Genomic DNA, 22,747 nt, shown 5'->3' on the forward strand with positions numbered 1-22,747 from the left:
TAAAAACTTGACTATATACTACTGCTACTAATCTTTTGTTAAATTTACATTATTGTAACTAATGATTTTTTTTTGTATTGTAAGAAATGTATTTTATAAAATTTGCACGTCATAAAAGTGGTAAACATGTACTCAATAATATTTATGTAACATCAATCTAATATGTTTATGCAAATAAAAAGTTTGACTTTGACTTTAAGTATTTATATTAGTAATGCGTAGAGAGCATAGTGTAGAGCATATTGTAACGGCCTCACAAATAACCATTCGTAAGCTAAATGTCTATTTGTAAACATTTTACATATTCTTGGTTTATGCTTAGTTATAACTTTATGCCAATTTTATTTGTAAGGCCATAAATGTATAAGTATCATATTTTTTGACACACAATTATAAAGGATTTACGATTTAAAATAATTAATCAAAATGTTAAGGACACCAAAGAAAACACAACAAGTATAAATATAATAATATTTATTCTTCATTACAAATTAACAAGATTGGTTCATCAACAACTCATCCTCATATATACATGTACTTAGAGATCTGTACAATATAAAATTTAGAACTCTATTTACAAGTGGGTAGTTCTAAATCTCACCTTAAGCTAAGTCAAGTCGCTAAAACGCGGCTCAATGAGATTGACGTTCCGGTCTCGCGGCGTATTCGAGACGATGTCCACACTCACATATTTACACAACCGATGATACTACACTAGCCGACACTTGTGGAACTGGCACGCAGGCGGACGTAGTGACGCGCCGTGTTACTACACACTTCTGGCATTTTCGGTTGAATTTAAGGTAAGAGGCATTTTACAAGAATGTGGAATAAATATTACATTAGAGTACTGTTATTCGATTCAGATTATCAAAAGGCTTGGAGAAACATATATTCGACTGCGCTTCTATTGGCTGGTTGATTTCCATTAAAATTACGGGAACTTACATATAGCTGATACATCGACCTTTTAACACTGACTCCTGTAATGTATTATTTGCCAAGCAAACAATTCAATAAACCAATTGAGGTGAACAGGATAGGGTTATTGACTGCTCATTGGTTGCATTATAAGGCCGATGAGTTGTTATAAATGTACAGTTCTAGGATTCCATTACTATTCATATTTAGATGAATTTCAAAAATGTCTCCAAGAAAATATATATTTGTACATTTACTACAACAATAGAATGAACCTAACTGAAAACTGATTTGTTTGATTGCAAGAACAGTAAGAGTTGAATTATACAATATACAGTATAGTATAGACATTTAAAGCGCACAAGACTGATTATAACACATCACTGTCTTTAACATAATTTTTCTATGTATACACAAGTTTACTGACAAGTAGAACGAAATATAAAATTTATATTTAAACATTTGTGTTAAAAAAACACTGTAGACTTACTACACGGACAGAGTTCCTGCGTTATTGAGATTAACTTAATAAATACAAAAATCAATTCCAAATTAGGAATGTTATTAGCGGCCGTAAGAAACTACCTTATGTATTACAATTGCAAATCAAATATAAAACAGGATTTTATTGAAATCACAGATAAAATACAATGTATCAGTACATTTAGTGGCAATCAAAAAATTATATAAAACAACACAGATATATTTTTTGATGTAGTTACCAATTCATAACGTGAAAATGTATAGTCAACAAATAAAAAAGAAGTTCAACTAGTTGCTAGTTTTACAAGCGGAACTATCATATGGCATAATCGTGTAGTTTGTATGTGCTTCTGTTGAGATTTATAGAGATAAGTGTAGAGGGGACCTACAGGATAAATTCCATTACACTGTTGATTTAAACAATTTGTTATTTAAAGTTAAATCCCTCACTTCTGCAATTAATTTTCCAAATAAAATTTTGTAACAAAAATTTATGAATGATGCGCGACTCGAACCCGCGCCCCCGGGATTCCGTCCGAGCGCTCTTTTTAACAAGCCAACCATTCGAGTGACGCATGGATTGTAAATCTTGGTTATGTCTTGTGGCTTCATCTACAGGATCTACTTTACAGTTGATAACCTGTCAACCCCAATAACAGCATATTTGGAAATTTACTTGAGATGTCGCTCTTTCAAATCTAAACAATTTGTTATTTTAAAGTACTATTCCTCACTTCGGTGATTAATTATACCAATTAAACTTTGTTGGCTGTTCTTAAAGGTTTATAGAACTGTGTTATAGTGATACTTCACTAATACTGTCTTATAAAGCCTTTGTAACAGTTCCACAATGTCGGGCGATACGAAACTACGTTGAGACGCGAGTGGCCAGCCAGGCTTGGAAGCGTTCCCGCCGCGTGGATGACACGCGCGGTTGAGACTCTCGCGCGGCGCGGAGACACCCCGCGCGATACAGTTGGTGCGGTCGGCACGCCACCAACCTGTAACAAAAACATTTGGAATTAGATATTTTTATGACAACAAGGACCGAGACGCGCAGGACGTTCAGCTGATGGTTATTGATACGCCCTGTCAACTATAATGCAGTTGTAGCTCAGAATTCTTGGAAACTCAAAAATTCTCAGCGGCACCTTGAGACGTAAGATGTTAAGTCTCATTTGCCCAGTAATTTCACTAGCAAACGGCGCTCTTGAGACCGAAACACAATACAACAAAACAACGGCAGAAAAAGACGCCGTTGTGGTACCCATAACCTAGCCGGCATCCAGTGCAAAAGAGCCTATCAATGGTAAAATATTATTATTACTAGCTGACCCGGCAAACGTTGTTTTGCTATATAAATTGTATTGATCTCGTGCTTGCTAGTTGATAAGAGATGGCGCTAGTTGTATTAATTAGTAACAATCACACTTATTTTATATTTTGTATAATTCACACTATAGTTTTATAAATTATAGCCTACTTGTTATTCTGGTGTGTAAGCTATATTATTGTAAAGTTTCATCAAAATTCATTCAGTGGTGTTTGCGTTAAAGAAGTTCATACAAACCTTCACATTTATAATATTAGTAGGATACTAGTGGTGCAAGTACCTGATGGTGTGTGCGAGCGTGCACTCGGCCAGGTCGGTGACGCGCGGCGGCTTGCGGCGGCGCGCGGCGGGCGGCGGGTCACGCGCGTGCGGCGCGGCCACGGCGTCAGCTCCGCCGCCGTTGCGGCGCGCGTTGCGGCGCAGGTACACGGGTCGCCGGGCGCGGCCGCCGGCGTCGGGGCGCGCGTACCGCTCCGTGTACAGCGACCACGCCGCCGCCGCGTGCACCATCGTGCCGTTCTCGCGGCCGCACTGCGCGTCAGTAGACACATTAGTGTTGCGTTCTCAGTGTTATCAATTTAAATTAAATTTCTAACCAAAATGTATGAGCAATGCGTGACTCGAACTCGCGCTCTATCGGTTTCCGTCCGAGCGCTCGTCCAACTGAGCCAACCGGTTCAGAGACTGAACGTTTGTTAATCTTATTTTGTCTTGTTCACCTCTCAAGTTGTGGCTCCATCTACAGGATCTCCATCTATAATTGATGACCTACTCGACTCCAATAATTGCATATTAGGGAATTGACTTGAGATGACAATGATGTCAAGATGTCGTTCATAAATTTTGGTTACAAATTTAATTTAATTAATCCCAGAAATGAAGAATACTTTAAAAATAAAAAATTGTTTAGATTATCAATTTCTAATTAGTTATTTGTGATACTGGTTCGATAAGTTGTGTGTGCTAATCAAAGTTTTCAAACCATATGCTAGAAGACAAACAAAATAAAATTGTTTAACAGCAGAACTGTCAAACCGTGCGTCCATACATATATTATATAAGTTATGAAGAGAATTTATTGACGCACAGTTTGACAGTTCTGCTGTTAAACAATTTCATTATAACAACAGGAAGACTATTTTACGAAATACTCCTTGATATTATAAAATATTATTGAAAAATTATCTAAATACCAATATTTAATGTACACCGTTACAACAAATATATGAAGTAAAACTAAATGCTACATTATTTCCACCACTGGCTCTTAATCAAACTGCTGTAGTATATAATGTCTCACCTGATTGGTAGGTGACAATCTGGAGTTGTCATTAAGCTGAGGCGACGTCCGTCCTTCACTCGCCGGCTCTAACAACTCAAACGTCACTTTGCACTCGTTACCGCCATACTGTGTGACAAAACAAACCGCATGTTACGATAAAGAATACCATGTTACATTATATCTGGACTTTACGTCGATTAAAGGCCGGCAACGCTCTTGTGATTCCTCTGGTGTTGCAAGAGAATGTGGGCGGCGGTGATCACTTAACACCAGGTGACCCGTGCGCTCGTTTGTCCTCCTATTCCATAAAAAAAAACTTTACTTCGATGACGTTATATTATCGTCACTTTGGTACAGTGTGCAAAAAGAGCATTACAGGGATATTATTATTATTAAATAAACAATGTTTTATTTTTCAGTATTATAGATTGATGTAAAGATGCTGTGTTGTAATACTGATTATTATTATTGTAATGATGAAAAATAAATGAAAGAATCTCGGTTAGATGAAAAAGTATTTATATTTCTGGCAGACACAGAAACTACAGAACTAATAATTTACAACAAAGTCAAAACGTAGCAATGAAAACTTCAAAAACAATGCAGTGATCGCACGAAAATATCTCGTCATGTACCTAAACGGCAATGAAACAATATTATATTAGTAACTTTAAAGTAGAGACGGGTTGTAGAGACGGTATTGCGTCTATTACCAAAATCGAAAGCCGAAGTTTCGGTCCGAAACGAAAAAACGACAAACTTCGAATCAAATCCTATTACCAAACTGCTTTCGTACCGGAACCATAGCCATAACCATATAAAGCGAAGTTGTAGTACGATCATAATAATGTCAAGTGAATTTGGGAACAAGGTAAACGAAAGACAAAATGTCTAATCGCTAACTTCGTGTCGATATTCGGATCCGAAATACTTTCATAATTGGAAAATGTACGATCCGTCAACCGAAACTTTGTATTTCGATTTTTTGTAATAGGCCCCTGGTTATAGTTGCGCGACCATCTGTCGGTACTCACCACTCGGACCAGGAAGGTGGTGTGCGAGCGCTGCAGGAAGGCGGCCGCGCGCCGCACGTACGACAGCGGGCCGCGCATGCCGCCGCGGGCGCACAGCTCGGCCGCGCGCACCGACCAGCGCTCGGACACGCAGTGCTGCAGCTGTAACAGTATTTAGATGATTCAAGTCAAGTTCGTCCGACAGCTATATAAAATCCCCGCGCGTCGCAGGCCGCCATTTTAATGAAGTCAGAACCAGACGCACACACTAGAAAATTCACCAATCAGTAGTACCGTTTGCATATTGACAGCCATTTTTCCATACAAGTTCTTGCCCGTTTCCACCTCGGTTTCTCAATAAAATTTTAATTTGTTGTTTTTAAAGTGATAACCCTCACTTCTAGGATTAATACACAAATTTTATTTCAAAATTTTAATTTCAACATTTTCTCAAGATTAATATCATTATTTGCCCTGTGCTTCCCCGGGGCGTAAAAAGAATAGGGTAGTCCCAGGCCCTAGGGTGTCGTAAGAGGCTACTACGGGCTTATTGAAAGTGGGAGAGTCACGCTACCGTCTTTTGACGTCAGCACAATCGGCCCAGACTCGTCCGGGTTACTTACCACACTCGCACAGAATACCGGCGTGAAGCAGCGGCCTAGTGCCGCTATGTTTCGCATAGGTTGATGTCGAGGACCGGAGGCCATTCCGAGGCAGTAACACCACGGCACCCCGCTCCACGCTTAATGTGGACTTTTGTAACATCAGGGAAATTCACTCCAACTTAAACGCCGTCCACCATCACCTTGAGACGGCGCAGCCGGCCTTGTGTTTCTTTACGGAGACGCAGATATTTCGCCCTAGCGATACGTCATATTTATCGTACCCCGGGTACAAAATTGAGCACAATTTTATGCCTCATGCCAGGGTATGTGTACGTTAGGGAGGATATCTGCTGTCGCCGTCTCGGCAATTTTGAGAGTAGAGACCTGTCTACTCTCTGGCTCCGCGTAGATTTAGTGGACCGCGTCCACATCTATGCGTGCGTCTACAGATCCCATAGTGGTAACGCAGAAACCGATCACCTCATGGGCTACGTTCAAACGGCAATTGACGACGTGCTTGCACAGATCCTCCTCCGCAGAAATCGTAGTCTTGGGTGATTTCAACGGGCACAATGCCGAATAGCTTGGATCACGTACCACAGACTACGCAGGGCGATCTGTGCATAATTTTGGATTGGCGTATGGTTGAGTCGCCAACGCGGCTCCCGGATGTGGTCAGCCACATGCCGTCTTTATTAGATCTTCTGCTGACTACACATCCTGATAGTTACCAGGTCTCTGTCAACGCCCCTCTCGGAACGTCCGACCATTGCCTGTTCAGGAGTGTAGTGCCCATCCGACGCCAACGCCGCAGACCACCAGCGACTCGCCGCGTTTGGCACTACATGTCAGCAGATTGGGATAGGTTGCGTTGCTTTTTTGCATCCTACCCTTGGGGCAAAGTTTGTTTCCCCTCGGATGATCCTAGTGCCTGCGCCGTTGCAGTAGCCGATGTGATACTGCAGGGCATGGATATTTTTATACCAAGCTTTGTAGTACCGATCGGTGGCAGATCACAGCCCTGGTTCGATGCGTCAGTTAAAGCAGCATCTGACTGCAAAAAACAGGCGTATCGAACTTGGGTTGCGGCGCTGGGCACAAAGGATCCGAACTGCAAAGTTCTTAAGAGGAAATATAACCGTGCCTCCAGATTTTTAAGCGGCAAATCGCCCGTGCGAAGTCAAAGCACGTCGTCAAAATCGGCGAGCAGCTTTCCAGTTACCCGACCGGAACACGCAAGTTCTGGTCGTTGCCGAAAGCTGGTCTCGGTAACTTCAACCAGCCGTCCATGCCGCCGTTGCACATGAGGAATGACACCCTGGCCCATACGGCAAAAGAGAAAGCCGATCTCCTGTGCGCTCTTTCGCCTCCAACTCGACTCTTCACGACAGCGGAAAAACACCGCCGACCATCCCGCGGTGTCAGAGTTCTATGCCTGAAGTACAGTTGAGACAGAAAACTGTTAGGCGAGCTCTGTTTTCGTTGGACGTCAGGAAGTCGAGCGGGCCGGATGGCATTTCTCCAATCGTGCTTAGAACGTGTGACCCCTGAGTTGACGCCGGTGCTAACGCGTTTATTCCGGCACTCTTATTCCAAAGGCGTAGTCCCTGACTCATGGAAGTCAGCCCTTGTCCATCGGATCCAAAAAAGGAGACAGTTCGGTTCCGGCAAACTACAGGCCTATTGCTATAACCTCCATGCTCTCCAAAATCATGGAGAACATAATTAGCCGCCAACTTTTGGTGTACCTAGAGGGTCACCAGTTGATCAACAACCGACAATACGGCTTTCGCCATGGTCGGTCAGCAGGTGATCTTCTGGTATACCTAACACATAGATGGGCGGCGGCTATTGAAAGCAAGAGGGAAGGCCTGGCAGTTAGCCTGGATATAGCGAAGGCCTTTGATCGTGTATAACACAAGGCACTCCTCTAAATTATAAAAAAATTCCATCATTTGTGCTTCCCGAGAGCTTATGCAAGTGGACCTCCAGCTTCCTCACTGGGCACAGCATACAAGTCGTTGTCGACGGTTTTTGCTCGAATCCCAAGCCCGTGAACGCTGGAGTGCCCCAAGGCTGTGAGCTATCTCCCACGCTGTTTCTTCTGCATATCAATGATATGTTGGACACCTCCAACATGCAGACGACAGCAATGGAGATGCCGTATACACCGGCCATGCAGGTCTCTCTCGGGAAAACGTCGACCAGTGCCGGGAGAAACTTGTGTCTTCTATAGAGTCCTCTCTCGAGGTCGTGGAATGGGGTAAATTGAACCTTGTCCAATTTAACCCGCAGAAGACTCAAGTTTGCGCGTTTACCACTAAAAAAACCCCATTATATATGATATCGTATCACCGCTCTTCGATAACACTTCCCTAAAAGCCTCGCCTAGTATCGGAATACTGGGTCTCGAAATCTCGAGCGATTGCCAATTCCATGGCCATCTGGAGGGCAAAGCCAAATTGGCTTCGAAAAAGCTGGGCGTCATCAGTGCACGGCAATACTTCAAGCCCGCCCATATTCTAGCGCTCTAAATGTAAAGCGCAGGTCCGGCCACACATGGAGTATTGCTGTCGTCTCTGGTCTGGCGCACCCCAGTATCAGCTCGATCCATTTGACCGCGTGCAAGAGCAGCTTGAATTGTCGGGGACCCAGTACTCTGTGAACGGCTGGATCACTTGGCGTTGCGTAGAGACGTCGCTTCATTGTGTGTCTTCTACCGCATTTCACGGGGAGTGTTCCGAAGAGCTGTTCAACCTGATTCCTGCCGCCGAAATCCACCTTCGCACGACACGCCACAAGTTAGGATATCATCCCCACCATCTGGATGTGTGGCGGTCCTCCACAGTGCGGTTTTTAAGGAGCTCTCATCCACGTACTATAAAGCTGTGGAATGAGTTTCCTTGTGCGGTGTTTCCGGGACGATACGACATCATGGGTACCTTCAAAAAAAGCGCGTACACCTTCCTTAAAGGCGGGCAACGCTCTTTTGATTCCTCTGGTGTTGCAAGAGAATGTGGGCGGCGGTGATCACTTAAAACCAGGTGACCCGTATGCTCTTTTGTCCTACTATTCCATAAAAAAAAAAACATTATTATCTTTGTCTATTTATTTCGCTCTTTTTAATACTTTTTCATGTATAACAAGGCTCAGTTATATAGTTGAAATTAAAATACTAGTAAATCCGAAAACAAATACATTATATTTCCATCCCATTCAGTTTAAAAAAATTCTTTACGATTGGATAAATTATTGAAGGAGGAAATAGTCAAGAGCGAAACCCTTCATTTCTGAGTTTTTTAGTCAGGATTTTACTCAGCAGTTTTTTGCGCATTTGCTGTATCTCTTTACCTGGATTGCGATAAAAGTAAACGCAGTTAGACCACGCTGATTCAGCTTCTCGAGCCATACATGGCAGTGAATTTGCTCATACAATGATGTAAGTGACCAGGTTGGACGTATTTAAATATTAAAACAATTATTAATTAATAAACATTGATGAATTACAAATTAAATACAATCACCCGATGCAATTTACTTTTCTATATTTTAGTTAACAAAATTTATGTTATTTAGAATACATTAACTGATCGTTTAGGTTTAACTGAGAATTCCTAGGTCAATTTATTATTTTTAATTATAACATTTGATTTGAAGAAATGAAAAAAAAAAACGGTTGTAGCTTGAGTGAATATTTGGCATTCAAAGTCAATTCAGGCCTTAAAAATAAAATCTCATGACAGTAATCACCTGTCTGACGGCGGTGGACACGATCTTGTCGAGCGTGTAGGCGGGGTACGCCTTGATGCCGAACATCTCGCGCGCCGCGTCCTCGTAGGCCGCCGCCTCCATGTTGCCGTCCAGCACGCCCTTCACCAGCTCCAGCAGCGCGGTGTAGTACTCCGCGGGCGACGACGCCTCCGACGGCAGATCTGACATTTATTTAAATTATTGAAGTGAAAACTTCTTCGCATCATTGTAAATTGAGAGTCGATAAAAAGAAAAAGCGACAGTAAAAAGAGGGGACGGAAGGAGATGAGCCGCGAAGCAGTCAGGTTATTTCCACCAAAGCGGAGAGGAAATGTGAGCTGGGAGAGCTCGAAATCGTGCCCGCCTACACGCATGCGGCACAGAAGAGACATCTCTGCCCCAGTACTCACTGTGCGGCCGCAGCCTCAGCGCGCGCGCCACGGACGGCGGCCGCTCGGCGCCGGCCTCGCTGCGGGCCTGCGCCAGCGCCGCGCGCCGCGCGCCCGCCAGCCGCGCACACAGCACGCCGTGCAGGCGCAGGAACAGGTACCACGACGACGTGCACACGAACCGCGCCTCCTGCACACGATACTAACTGTATTACAATCATTGTAAAGTACTCGTTCATTAAAAGAATGACCCTCGAGTCTCTTGTAAATTAAACTACCCCGGTTGTTTTACTGCGTTTGAGTAATATACTGTACAAATTAATAATTAAACAGGAGTACTGCATAAAGATGGCGAAGGCAGAAGTGAGCTACTTTAGCCGTGTTGTAAACTGGATCTAAGGACTATATACAAATGTAATTTGTATATTGTCTAAAGCATTACAAGTGCAGTTGGTTTTGTCTGTGGTCTATAATGTCAATTTACTCTGTGTAACAAAGATCCGAACTGTGTTGACGAATATTGTGTACCTCCGAGCATTTCCTTGAAAAATTACTCTCAATTCAATCGAATCTTTATCATTGCTGCGTTTTAACCAAAAACCCATCAATCCGAATATAATATGGTAAATCCAGTAATTTGCATTACTTAAATATTTATAATGACAACACAAAAGCCCGGTTAAGTTTAAGCCTTTTTGAAAAAAGATCAGTTTTATGTAAGAGAAGGACCAAACCAGCGTAAGATGATATTAAGTGATCACCGCCGCCCTCTTCACCGCATTCTCTTGCTACACCAGAAGAGTCCCAATGATTCAAAATTGCTTTAGTTTCCCTGATATTTAAATATTTATTTTCGACTGAATAAATTTGGCGGCATGTAGCTATTACAGACTTACTACACTTATTGACTACAATAAAGCAAATGCATACATTAGGTGGATGATCTCTGTAGTCGTCCTCAATGTCCATCTCAGTCTTCACTTCACTCTTGACACTGTCGTCATTGCTGCTGCTGCGTTTGATACTGGCGTTTGAGCTCTCTGTACATAAATACATATTATATTATAGCAATTATTGTAATACAAATAAGGTCGAGTATTAACTTAAATATAGACATCAGAAGGAAGGCAGCATGCGTGTATCACCAATGTAATTCTGTACAGCACATCGCATGTGTTTCATCATTGTCATTTTACCTTAATTTAAAATCAATTTTTTTTCAAAAATGCCTCACGTAATAATGGACGCCATCTTATGAAAAAAACAATTAATTTTATTACTGTTATGGGTAGAAAATGTCCGTCAACATGAGAATGACCTGTTTGTTCAGCCACTATCTCTCACACATAATAATACCTTTGCTCTCAGTGTTGTTATTGTTCTTGGGTTTGTTCTCCTTGTCTACTTTGTTGTGACGGCTGCTCTTATCCGACGCGTTGTCAGATTCCGATGACTGTTGACAATAAACTTTTATTAAATTATATAATTAGTTATATGAAGTTGATTTTAATATGTATTTTATAATTAATAATTTGAAGTTCACACATTTGATCGAAAGTTATTTTTAAAAATAATTTGCATTTATAAATACCTATAAATTATTTTATTTATTACTACCCGTTTACATTATTTCTGGACCTGGAGCCCTATTACCGAATTAATCGAAATACGATGTTTCGGTTGACGGTTCGTACAATTTCGTATTACGAATGTGTTTCGAATCTGAACATCGATACGAAGTTCGCGATCATACATTTTGTCTTTTATTATTATTGTTATTCTTACCTTATTCCCAAATTCACTTGACATTAACTTCTTCGTTGTTTGACATTATTATGATCGTAACTACAACTTCACTTTTTATAGTTATGTCTAGGGTTCCGAAACGAAACTCGTCCGCACTTTTCGGAACCGAAATACTCGGTGAGCAAAACAAGCATCTGTCACTAAGATATTAATAATAAATAATCAACGTAAAGAAACTGAAACTGTAAACGGTATTAACGCAACAGGACTAGCGCGAGGGGGTTGAAGGTTGAATGGGCTTCACGTTCCAGCGAAGTCCACAGATAATGTGGCCGATATACAGCGATGATTTTTATGAAACATTGAAAATATCTTATGAGAAAAACACCCTGTGTACACACCTCATGTTTCTCTTGTTTGACCGACGCCTTCTCATCAGTCTGTTCTGTAGGACTGCCAGGGCTCCGAGCTTCATCTTTATCTTCTGCTGCAATCAGAGCTATAATATTACTATAAAGAATTGTTTCTCGGCCATTACATAGTTTTTTAATCGACATCAGAAGGAAGGCAGCATGCGTGTATCAACAATGTGGTTCTGTACAGCACATCGCATGTGTTTCATCATTTAAACTTTTATTAAATTTGTTTTTTAGGAGGACAAACAGCGGTGGATTTCCACTAGGGGCAGTTGGGACAAGTGCCCAGGGCGGCAAAATTTTAAAAGTGAATAATTTTTTTTTAGTCTTATCAAGATTGCTCAATATTGCTCAACTATTCTATGCATCAAATGCGAAGATATAATCAACCAATTCGCAATTCAAAAAGTCAGACGTGTTTGCCTGTGAAAAATTGATGTTATCTAATTATGAGTCACCCTCAGTGCCAAATTTATAATTGTTAAAAAAAACAAATATTATGTTTTTAGAATATATAACATATAATAAAGTTTTTGCAATAAATTATTTATTTTAGTTTTCAAAAATAAAATATATAAACTATTAGTTTAAGTAAAATTCCAGTATTGGGGCGGATTTTTTCCCGGTGTCCATGGGCGGCATTAAGTTTAAATCCGCCCCTGAGGACAAACGAGCGTATTGATCACCCAATGTTAAGTGATCACCGACGCCCACTTTCTATTGCTACAACAGGAGTGTTGCCGGCCTTTTAGAAAACAATTACTCTCTCCAAATCGATACAAGTCAGGAGAAGTGCAAAAGATTTGCACCAGAATAATTAATTAATAAGTATGTTGTACAGTTCTACTGAAAAGTTGAATATTTGGCCACGTCTTGAGACACGAGAGATACCAACTGCTCAACTTATTATGATGGGCAAAGTAGAGGTCAAACAACGCTGTGGAGGAAAAAAAATTCCTGGTGTGATTTACCCGGAAATGGATGCAGATTGGCAACGTAGAAAAACTATTTCGCTTAGCGCAAGACCGCGAAAACTTCGCTGAGCTAAAGGTCAACCACCAGTAGTGGAAAGGCACAAGAAGAAGACAGCTCTACTTCAACTAAATGGGTACCTTCAAACATAGCTTGTACGAGTGGAACATCGCACATCACGTTGCGCCCTGTCAGCGGTTGCGCTGGCGCGTGCCGTGTTTCCACATTTTCCCCCAGTTCACGTTCGAGCATCCATCGGTTCGCGTGTGCTCATAACCATTTACTATTATAACCATTTAGACTAAGTTCAATAAACTAATTGTTCTTAAGTCTAGTTTAATCTATGAACCAAACATAAATTAATCTGTACGGCAACCAGAACACCGTACATCGTGGTCCTTCGAGCCGGATTATGTGCATGTTCAAAAGGCAGGCAATGATTCCTCGTGCAAGATTGTATGGGCGGTAGTGATCTTTACCTTAACGTTCCATAATAAATGACAAGAGTGCGAGCGGGCGGTACCTTCGTCGCGCTCGTCGTCGGAGAGCGGCTGCCGCGGGTGCGCCAGCAGGTCGGGCAGGAAGTGCCGCAGGAGCTGCTTGATGCGCCGCTTCTCCGCCTTCTGTATGGCGGTCTGCCGGCGCGCGTGGTGGATCAGCAGCTCGGCGGCGTCGCGCACTATCTTGATAGCTACACAAATCAAACAAACATCATCAAAAAATCAGTAAAAAATACTTAATGGAAGTTTCTTTGAAAAGACAATAAATTACAAAAAAGTATTTAATATTGAATTTGCTTAATTTGAGAAAAGCTTAAGTTATCATTTAAATTTTATGTATATTATCATGACATAATGTAAAGAAAGGTTATTTATTAATAAAATCTTTTATTGATTATAAAATTTTTTTTTTTTATGGAATAGGAGGACAAACGAGCGTACGGGTCACCTGGTGTTAAGTGGTCACCGCCGCCCACAATCTCTTGCAACACCAGAAGAATCACAGGAGCGTTGCCAGCCTTTAAGGAAGGAGTACGCTTAATTATTTCATTCTTAGTTACAAGTCTTCAATATGTACATTAGAATTTTGTGTATGTACATTATTAGTATCATTATTTAATCCAATAATAGCAACAATTTGTTTGATTGGGAAGGAGGAGCCTGCCCACTGCTACAGTATGCGTGAGCGAAAAGGAAGCCAGACAGACTGGCGCCGTATCGCGTGACGTTAGGAAGTGGTTTACCATACCCTAAGAAGTTATCACTTCAATAACTTGAGATAAAGGCATGAATATACATTTGTCTCGAAAATTTTTAAGAGATTTGAATAAGAGGGTGGTAAGAGTGGTAGTCACCTTCCTGGCGGGTGTGCACGTTATAATCGGCCACGTAGTGCGGGCCCGGGCGCCGCGCGGCGTACGCGCTCTCCACGTCGTTGAACAGCGACTTAGATCTCATCGCCTTCAAGTCGCTCTGCTTGAAATTGATGCCCTGGTGGTCCAGCGACTTCAGGTAATACTTCTCGTTCTGCTCACGCCACTGCTTGTTGAAGCCCTGCAAAACAGTTTTTTTATGAAGTTGAGGAGCAGGAGAAGGTTCAGCTGATGATAATTGATACGCCCTGCCCATTACAATGAAGTGCTTAGGATTCATGAAATACCAAAAAATTCTGAGCGGCATTACAATTGCAGTCGTCACTATGAGACATAAGATGTTAAGTCTTATTTGCCCAGTAATCTCGCTAGCTACCGCACCCTTCAGACCGAAACACAATGTTGACACATTACTGCTTGACGGCAGGAAAAGGTGCCGTTGTGTTACCCATAATCTAGCCGGCATCCTGTGGAAAGGTGTCTCCCCCACTGGTAAGGTGTTCAGTAAGTTGTCATTACTAGCCTAACCTAGCAATGGCTAGAGCCGTAGCCTTTAAATGTTATATTCGTGAAGCATTGGTATGATACCACAAAATTTTGCGATTTTCGAATCATCCAAGATTTACGAACCATGCGTCACTCGAACAGTTGGCTCAGTTGGTAAGAGCGCTCGGGCGGAAAAAGCATATTAAAAATAAAAGTTGCCTTACCTTTTGTGCCTCTCGCCATTCTTCCTCTTTAGCTTTCAGCCTTCTGAGTACGACAGGCACAGCCACCACAGGGTTCTTCTTCAAGCCGGCTATTATATCCACCGCCTGTTGGACATAAATAAAATATTATTTATAATTTCCGATGATGTGCGGCTCATATATTTTTAAATCTCGATCGCATTTTCTAGCGAAATGAGTGTGTTGTAATAGCTCTTGCATAAAACTTAAATTGCAAAGATATTCATGCCTTTTGCAGTTAACAAGGGGCATTAAACATTGTATGGATTAGTTATGGTATTATATAGGTGGAGTGGAGTGATTCACAATAAAACGTGGTAGTAATGTTCAATAGAGCCTTGCGTTTGTATAGTTAGCAAAAAGATGTATAACATTTAAAAACACTTCAAGAAAGTAATCCATAGAAAACACAGTCAATACATGTAATACAGTCAAATTATGGCTTACTTCAAGGAATTCTATAATATAACTAAAGCAATCTGCTACAGTATTATAGCCAGCTGGACCCAGCTGGATTGATCAAATTAGGATGATTTACACTTTTCCGTTCAAAATAAGTGAGGTAATCGGGTGTAATTTAACTCATTATAGGTACTTTATTAAAAAAAAACTATGTATAAAATGTATTTCTAATGTTAAGATTAGACTACAATCAAAAAGAATCCAATAATCTAGGATTAACCTATGCGGGGGCCTGCGCGGCGTAGTGACAATCTGAGACGACAACAACTCGCACACACATTGCACCTTGCTATTTTATATTATTTTGTCATAAACTGTTAGCACTGGGCCCGGTCACCAGACCCATTATATTGGTGTCGGATCCAATAAAGGTTTAAGGATGATGGATCCGCTGGATTCCCAGTCCTTTTTTCTGGAGTGCAAACCCTACTCCTTTTTTTATATGGAAAAGGAAGAGCGTACGGGTCACCTATAATTGTTAAGTGATTACCGCCGCCCACATTCTCTTGAGGAATCACAGGAGCGTTGCCGGCCTTAAAGAAAGGTGTACGCGCTTTTTTTGAAGGTACCCATGTCGAATTGTCCCGGAAACACCGCACAAGGAAGGTCATGCTACAGCTTTGTTGTACGTAGGTATAATTCGGCGGCTAGAATCAGGTAAATCAGCTCTTCGGAACACTCCCTGTGATAAATGCGATAGAAGATTACACAGTAAAGCGACTTCTCTATGCAACACAAAATGATGCTACTTACATTTAATATCAACTCACTCAATACCAGACAGTGTAAAAGTCGAACGATAAGGTTTAAGGTTCTTAAATTCTAAGCTAAAAGGTAACATGCAAAAACAATACGTAGGCTTACTGTTGGCGCAATTATTTCAGTTAAAACAAAATGTGGAAATTCTAACAAACATTGTCATGCTATAAAGTGCGAAATTGGTGTAAGCTTTGTTGTTCTAGCAAAACTACTTAAAGGTGTGTATATAATTATGTATTATGTGAAAGTTTTGATTAAATTAAAAAGACATAAGCTACTTAGAGAGCCTAAGTTGAATATAATATTAAAATGTTGATGTTTTAATACTGAATAATAATAAATAAATTGGTCTGGTTTTGACCAATGGATAAGTTTGTCAAATAAGTTCATTGTATGTGTAACTTTGTTACATTAACTATGCACGTTTGTTTCACTAACTATCAAAATCAAAAATGTATTCATTTAGCATTTTTGTAAATAGAATTTGAAGGACTTCCCTTTCAAGTTCGCAGAGCGTGTGCTAGGGACGCTTTTTAATTAAAAATAATGCAAGTTTGTTACATTAAATATGCAAGTTCGTTACATTAAATATGCAAGTTCGTTACATTAAATATTCAAGTTCGTTACATTAAATATGCAAGTTCGTTACATTAAATATTCAAGTTCGTTACATTAAATATGCAAGTTCGTTACATTAAATATGCAAGTTCGTTACATTAAATATTCAAGTTCGTTACTTTAAGTATGCAAGCTCGTATGTATTCTATATGTTCTTTTTTTTGTATTGTGCAAGTACTGTTTGTAGAGTGTGTTATGTAAAGCTTGTCATAAAACAGCGGTACTCTAGCTAGCATGCCAACAGTGTGCACCGCTCGTACCACCTTATCACCGTATATCCGCCGCAGCGCGCGCTGGTGGATGGTCGGCGAGTGTCCACCCAGACAGTCATCCAGCCGGTACCGCGCCGCCTCCTCGCTGCTCATGCGCGACAGCTTCTTCTGCACGCCCTCCAGCACCAGGATTGTGGACGCGTTCGTTTCAATCACCACGTCCAACTGCAAACGACCTCTTGTTTATATATCTATGCTATTTAACGATCCGCTTGTTTAAACCAATAATCTACAGTTAGCGCACGAGTTGAATGCAGTCGGGGCTTGGGAAGGGAGCATCTACCCCCGCTGTCCACACGCCACGCTTCGCGCGCCTATAGTAAACTTGCTGTGCCGTAGTCGTCGCTTACAGTGTTATCGCGTTAATACTAAAGTTGGGATCCCGTCTTATTTTTTTATTTTAATAATGAGTGATCCGAGTCCATCAGATTTCGTTCCAAAAAAAATAGGTTTTAACCATCGCCAAGTACGAGAAATGGGAAGAGTGTTTGAGACATGTGTTGAAGAAAGGCAGAACGTGTATGATTTAATTATTAGGTTAAAATGATGAATGATGAGGAAAAAATTAATGAAAATATTTTAGTGTAAAATGTTAAACTTAAAGCATTGTTTAAATTTATCGACACACTCATGATTATGGTCATTAATTAGGTCACAGCACTATCGCATTCCTGAACACTGCATTCAATCGCGCGTTATCTGTAATATGCTGTAATATTTTCAGCAACAAATTTTATCCCCATTCTTTGTCCGCCTGTCTTTTCGTTAGTTCCGACTTATTTGTTAATAATTTATTATTAATATACTTAAAGACATTGAAGCTGACTCTTTATAAGTTGCTCCAGCCTGCCTTGATATTTTATGTTTATCTCTATTTCTTCCTTCACAACTGTGAGTTCTAAATATTTATTTCATATTATGTGTAATGGAACATTGAACATGGTTTTGCTATAAAACAAACTATTTTTCAATTATTTCAATTTACACTTGTGCATAATATTTTATATTCGCGCAAAATAGATATTTTTTTATTTACATACATATGTATGAAAAGTACTATTATATTTGTATATTAGTTAAAATCGGGTGATTTTAAATGTTACCATAAATAGTAGAATTCATTACAATTAGCCAAAAATGATAACCTTGTAACAGAATAACCATATGCCCTGAAAACTTTACTTAAGCCATAATATGCAGTATTACACAAATATTACCTCGAACCTCTCGTCCTCGCATCTGTATATGTACTCCTCATATTGAGTCTTGCGTGATGTCACAAACGTCGAGTCTTCGCTCCACGTCGGTATCGACACCCAGGTATCATTCAGCACCTAGAGTTGTTAAAATTGCATTGTGATTCAATTATATGTTTAAAGGTTTTATAGCTCTATCCTCGAACTTCTAATTGTGTCAAGTAGCAACAATTAAATCCAATATTAAGGTTACTTATTATCAATAAAACTATGTTCCTTTTTTTATGCCAGGTTTGGAGACGGACATGACGTTTAGCTGATGGTAATTGATACGCCCTGCCCATTACAATGCAGTGCCACTCAGTCTCATTTGCCTGGGCGAATGACTGGTAATTTCACTAGCAACGGCGCCCTTCAGACCGAATCACAATGCTTACACATTACTGCTTCACGGTACAAAAAGGGGACTTATGGCTGTAGAGTGCCAATAAATTTAAGATTTCCAGGCATACAGCCTTTAAAATTCTGTAAGCCAGCATCTGGTTCTACCAAGTATGTTTTACCTATATGAGAGATAAAACAGAAACATACCTCTTTACACAATGGAGTTCTTCCCGAGCACCGTTTGTTAGCTGCCTCGCGTGGCAAAGCGCAGTACGAGGTGCCAAGCCGCTTGCACGTCGACAGATCTAGAAACATTTAAGTTTATGTATTAAATCATTGTAGTATAAATTATACTTTTTAAATCTTCACTATTCATGAGAATCATTCTTGAGAACTTGTATAACTAAGTTTTGAAGTTACACCTCATGTTGATGGGCAACATAGTGACTGTATGTACCCTTTTGTATTCTTCCCTGTATGGCTCCATCTACAGAATTGGCAGTTGATAGCCTGCTCAACCCCAACAATTATTGCATATTATGAAATTGACTTGAGATGTCGCTCTTTCAAATCTAAATCATAACCTGAGTGTTGAAAAAAGACATACCGAGACTTAGGAACCATGCGTCACGCGATTGTTTGGCTCAGATGGTAAAAACGCTCGGACGGGACCCTAGAGGTCGCGGTTTTGAGTCCCGCATCGTTCATAAATTTTGGTAAAAAAATTGAATTTGTATAATGTTTATTATAATACATACCGATATCCATATTGGTGTCTGTGTGTGGTCTGTCATGTCTGAGCACTGAACTGGCAGTGGCGAGCGGCTTCGAGTCGCTGACCAGCCGCGAGCGCTCATACCCCAGCACCGGTGTCGACGTGTTGTTGCTGATACCTGCAAACAAATTGCACTCTCAATACAAATATTTGCATTACTAATATTAACTATTGAATAAATCAACAAATTTTTCATTCATTAAAATAAAAATAAATATTAATTAAGTGGTTTTGTATAGAAATTTAATATTTTTTTTCTTAATTGTACATTGTGAGGCAACGACAGTGTGAGGTACAGGTTCCTTTGGATCTGGAGGGTAACTTAATAGCCACAATTTAAAACTATAAAACTGTTAATAAAGTATTCCTATGACAATGTAACTCATGATTGTCATAGAATTCGTAACACACACATCAGGTACATCACTTACGGGCACAGCAGGTATGTAGATGTATATATTTGCAAATTTGGGCAAAAGTAACCCCCCCAGGTTCAAAGTACTTACCCCATTGTATGTTACTATAATTTATATAATTTAATAATATTTTAAGGCTTTAAAGGTTCACATTTTACTAACTTATTATAAACATTACTAGTCACATATTTTTAATATACATTGATCATCATAAAATATAATAGTTGATATTTTAATTTTAATGAATGAATTATTACTTATAATGATTAAGAGACATCAGAAGGAAGGCAGCATGCGTGTATCAACAATGTGGTTCTGTACAGCACATCGCATGTGTTTCATCATTGTCTCAAACATTCTCCTAACTATAATAAACCTGGAACTAAGCAAATTTCGAAGAATTTATATATGAGTTCATCATTTCGACCTGTGAATTGCATACTAAGAAGAATTAACCACTGGACTCGAAACTCAAGTAGAATATATTACACACTTACAATATAGACAAATCATGTGAGAAGGAAGAATGTCTATAACAGACATACAGCATGATAGGAAAACTAAGCGAATATATTGTTACTGTAACCGATTCTGATTTTACAAGTCATAAACAGTCAGCCACGCTTGACATTAGCTCCTGAGTATTTGAAATAGTAAACCACTAGCTAATGCACACATTGACAAATTTAACATTGGGCTCACATTATCAGTCTGTCAGGTGATCCATATGCCAGTATGTTCTAAGTCTGTACATACAGTGTGGAGTTACAATGGCGACATTAAATCAACACACAGGTAAAGCTACTTAACCTAAATCATAAAAAAATAAATCAAAAATAAAAATACATAATTCACCTGAATAAATCAATTTTCATTAACATAATTTCTGAACATCCTGTGAGTAATCTAGTAGCCGCGAGCTATCGTAGGCTCTGACACTACTACTTCCACGCTGTGCCGTAGCTGTCGTAGACCCGTAGATGAGTAACGCCCACGTGAGGGTTATTTTTTTTCTAAATGTATAATTCTTTATATTTTCTTTTAGTTAAGTCACTCTACCCGTGTGTTCATTTATTGTCGCTACGCTGTATATGGAATCATTCATTGAAGTAGACGTAATGGTTTGGATGAAGTACTCTCTGTGACAGAACTTGGAGAGGGAAACTAACCGGGATGGTGCGTTGTGGGTGTGCTCGGTGGCGACACAGGCCCCAGGAAATCCTGCAGCCACTTGGTGAGCTCAGGGTGCCGGCACAGGAACGGGGACACCACACACATCAGCTCCGACGACGATATTATCTCGTTTGTGAACAGCAGCAGGCATCTGTTGGGGTCAATTATGTAACCATTGTTTATTATAAAGTCAAAACTATTATAAGTATAGCAGGGTCACAAAACTGTACTTGCAAGAAACACATGTAATTGGTAAATTAGTCTAATCTGTAAAAAAATTATGGCAAAAGTTAAAATTTTAATATTAGTATAACTCAGTATTAAAGTAATGAAATATGTCTACAGTAAGGAAATGTATTATTTGTTGCGAGACTGCCGTTGGAAGTGAAAACTTACAACTTTTAATATTAAAATATGAAAACAAACAATAACACTATTTCAACAAAGCACATTGAACTTTTCATTAAATCCATTTAATTTCACTTATGACGCTAACTCACGAGATTTCACACATCCAAAAAGTGTATAACACACATAAATTTATATCATTTTTTAAATTATTTATTTATAGCGCACGCCAGTCATGAGCATGTCGGTGACGCAAGCCCATAAGATTTTCCCGTAACAAAAAGTACCCAACGCAGGTAAAGAAGTTTTTACTTCAATGCCTATTTGTTCTCACAAATACAGTGACGTCGGTTGATGTACGAACCTGAGGAAGTTCTCGTAGACGTGCTGCGAGCGGAGCGCTTTTCTCGCGCGGTCGAAGAAGTTGTACTCGTGCGCGGTTGCCAGCTTGGCCGCCTCGGCGTGCGACACGTCCCGCACCACACTCGCGCCCGCTGACATGGCCGCCGACATGGCCGCCGACACTGGCGCCGCGCCCGCACACCGCGCCTTCTTACTGGGTGGCGCGCCCGCGGCTGCAACGTGCACGGACACATATAGCGCTACCTTTATATTAAGGCGAAGAGTAAGCAGAAAACACGAAAAATTACAATTGAATGAACGTAGAGACATCAGAAGGAAGGCAGCATGCGTGTATCAACATAAAAATTCTGTACAGCACATCGCATGTGTTTCATCATTGTCTCTTTTTAATTTTTCGGTTAATGGGACAGTTTTTATGTAATATCTTCTAGAATTACGCATTAGGAGGAATTCAACTATTAGATTTAAACACAAGTATTATTTACGGCTTTTCTAACAAGTCCTTTATATTATTCATTAAATTCTAATTAGAGATAACTTACACAGTGGTGTGGTGGAGGAGAAGCTAGGTGATCTCTTCAGGTGGTGGTGTGGAACCGGCGGCGCGCTCACATTGCTAGTGCTTGTGTGTTTTGGAATCTGCGCATATTAAAAAATATTTAATGATAATTAAAGGAATTTAGAAAATGACTGCTTATTAAATATTACATTGGCCGCAAAATAATCTATTAAAAGGAGATATACATATAAAAAAAAAGTGCTGATAATTTTCGATGTCATATAACTCGCGCACGATATGAAGAGGACAGGTCGCCATCTTTGTGACTTCAGGGGCATAGGTTGATAAACTATAAACAGTACATACTTGTGCGTGGTGTATCGTGTGCTGAGCTGCAGGCGGCGACACCGACGCAGTGGGGTACCGATCCGGTTCCGGTTCTACACGGGCCTGTTAACAATCACAAAATAAT

At 40.2% G+C, this 22,747-nt stretch overlaps 1 protein-coding gene across 8 annotated transcripts in view; it reads right to left on the reverse strand.

Annotated features, from left to right (window-relative positions):
* Window positions 1-457: 457 nt before the first annotated feature.
* Window positions 458-22,747, reverse strand: part of LOC126971332 (paired amphipathic helix protein Sin3a) — a 63,882-nt gene continuing 41,592 nt past the window's right edge. For 4 of the 8 annotated variants that reach the window (XM_050817576.1, XM_050817578.1, XM_050817574.1 and 1 more), the window contains exons 12-31: window positions 22,642-22,725; window positions 22,319-22,415; window positions 21,778-21,988; window positions 21,062-21,216; window positions 19,460-19,594; window positions 18,909-19,006; window positions 18,339-18,455; window positions 17,110-17,286; window positions 14,993-15,097; window positions 14,265-14,463; window positions 13,434-13,601; window positions 11,924-12,021; window positions 11,133-11,229; window positions 10,707-10,816; window positions 9,798-9,966; window positions 9,388-9,569; window positions 5,054-5,194; window positions 4,038-4,145; window positions 3,018-3,268; window positions 458-2,405 (exon numbers count right to left, since the gene is read on the reverse strand). In XM_050817576.1, the coding sequence (XP_050673533.1) occupies window positions 2,273-2,405; window positions 3,018-3,268; window positions 4,038-4,145; window positions 5,054-5,194; window positions 9,388-9,569; window positions 9,798-9,966; window positions 10,707-10,816; window positions 11,133-11,229; window positions 11,924-12,021; window positions 13,434-13,601; window positions 14,265-14,463; window positions 14,993-15,097; window positions 17,110-17,286; window positions 18,339-18,455; window positions 18,909-19,006; window positions 19,460-19,594; window positions 21,062-21,216; window positions 21,778-21,988; window positions 22,319-22,415; window positions 22,642-22,725 (2,835 nt within the window). In that variant the 3' untranslated portion in view covers window positions 458-2,272. The remainder of the gene's footprint in view (window positions 2,406-3,017; window positions 3,269-4,037; window positions 4,146-5,053; window positions 5,195-9,387; window positions 9,570-9,797; window positions 9,967-10,706; window positions 10,817-11,132; window positions 11,230-11,923; window positions 12,022-13,433; window positions 13,602-14,264; window positions 14,464-14,992; window positions 15,098-17,109; window positions 17,287-18,338; window positions 18,456-18,908; window positions 19,007-19,459; window positions 19,595-21,061; window positions 21,217-21,777; window positions 21,989-22,318; window positions 22,416-22,641; window positions 22,726-22,747) is intronic. The other 4 variants (XM_050817580.1, XM_050817581.1, XM_050817579.1 and 1 more) reach the window with 3 other exon arrangements.

The sequence above is a fragment of the Leptidea sinapis genome, chromosome 23, assembly GCF_905404315.1.
Source record: "Leptidea sinapis chromosome 23, ilLepSina1.1, whole genome shotgun sequence".
Taxonomy (NCBI): domain Eukaryota; kingdom Metazoa; phylum Arthropoda; class Insecta; order Lepidoptera; family Pieridae; genus Leptidea; species Leptidea sinapis.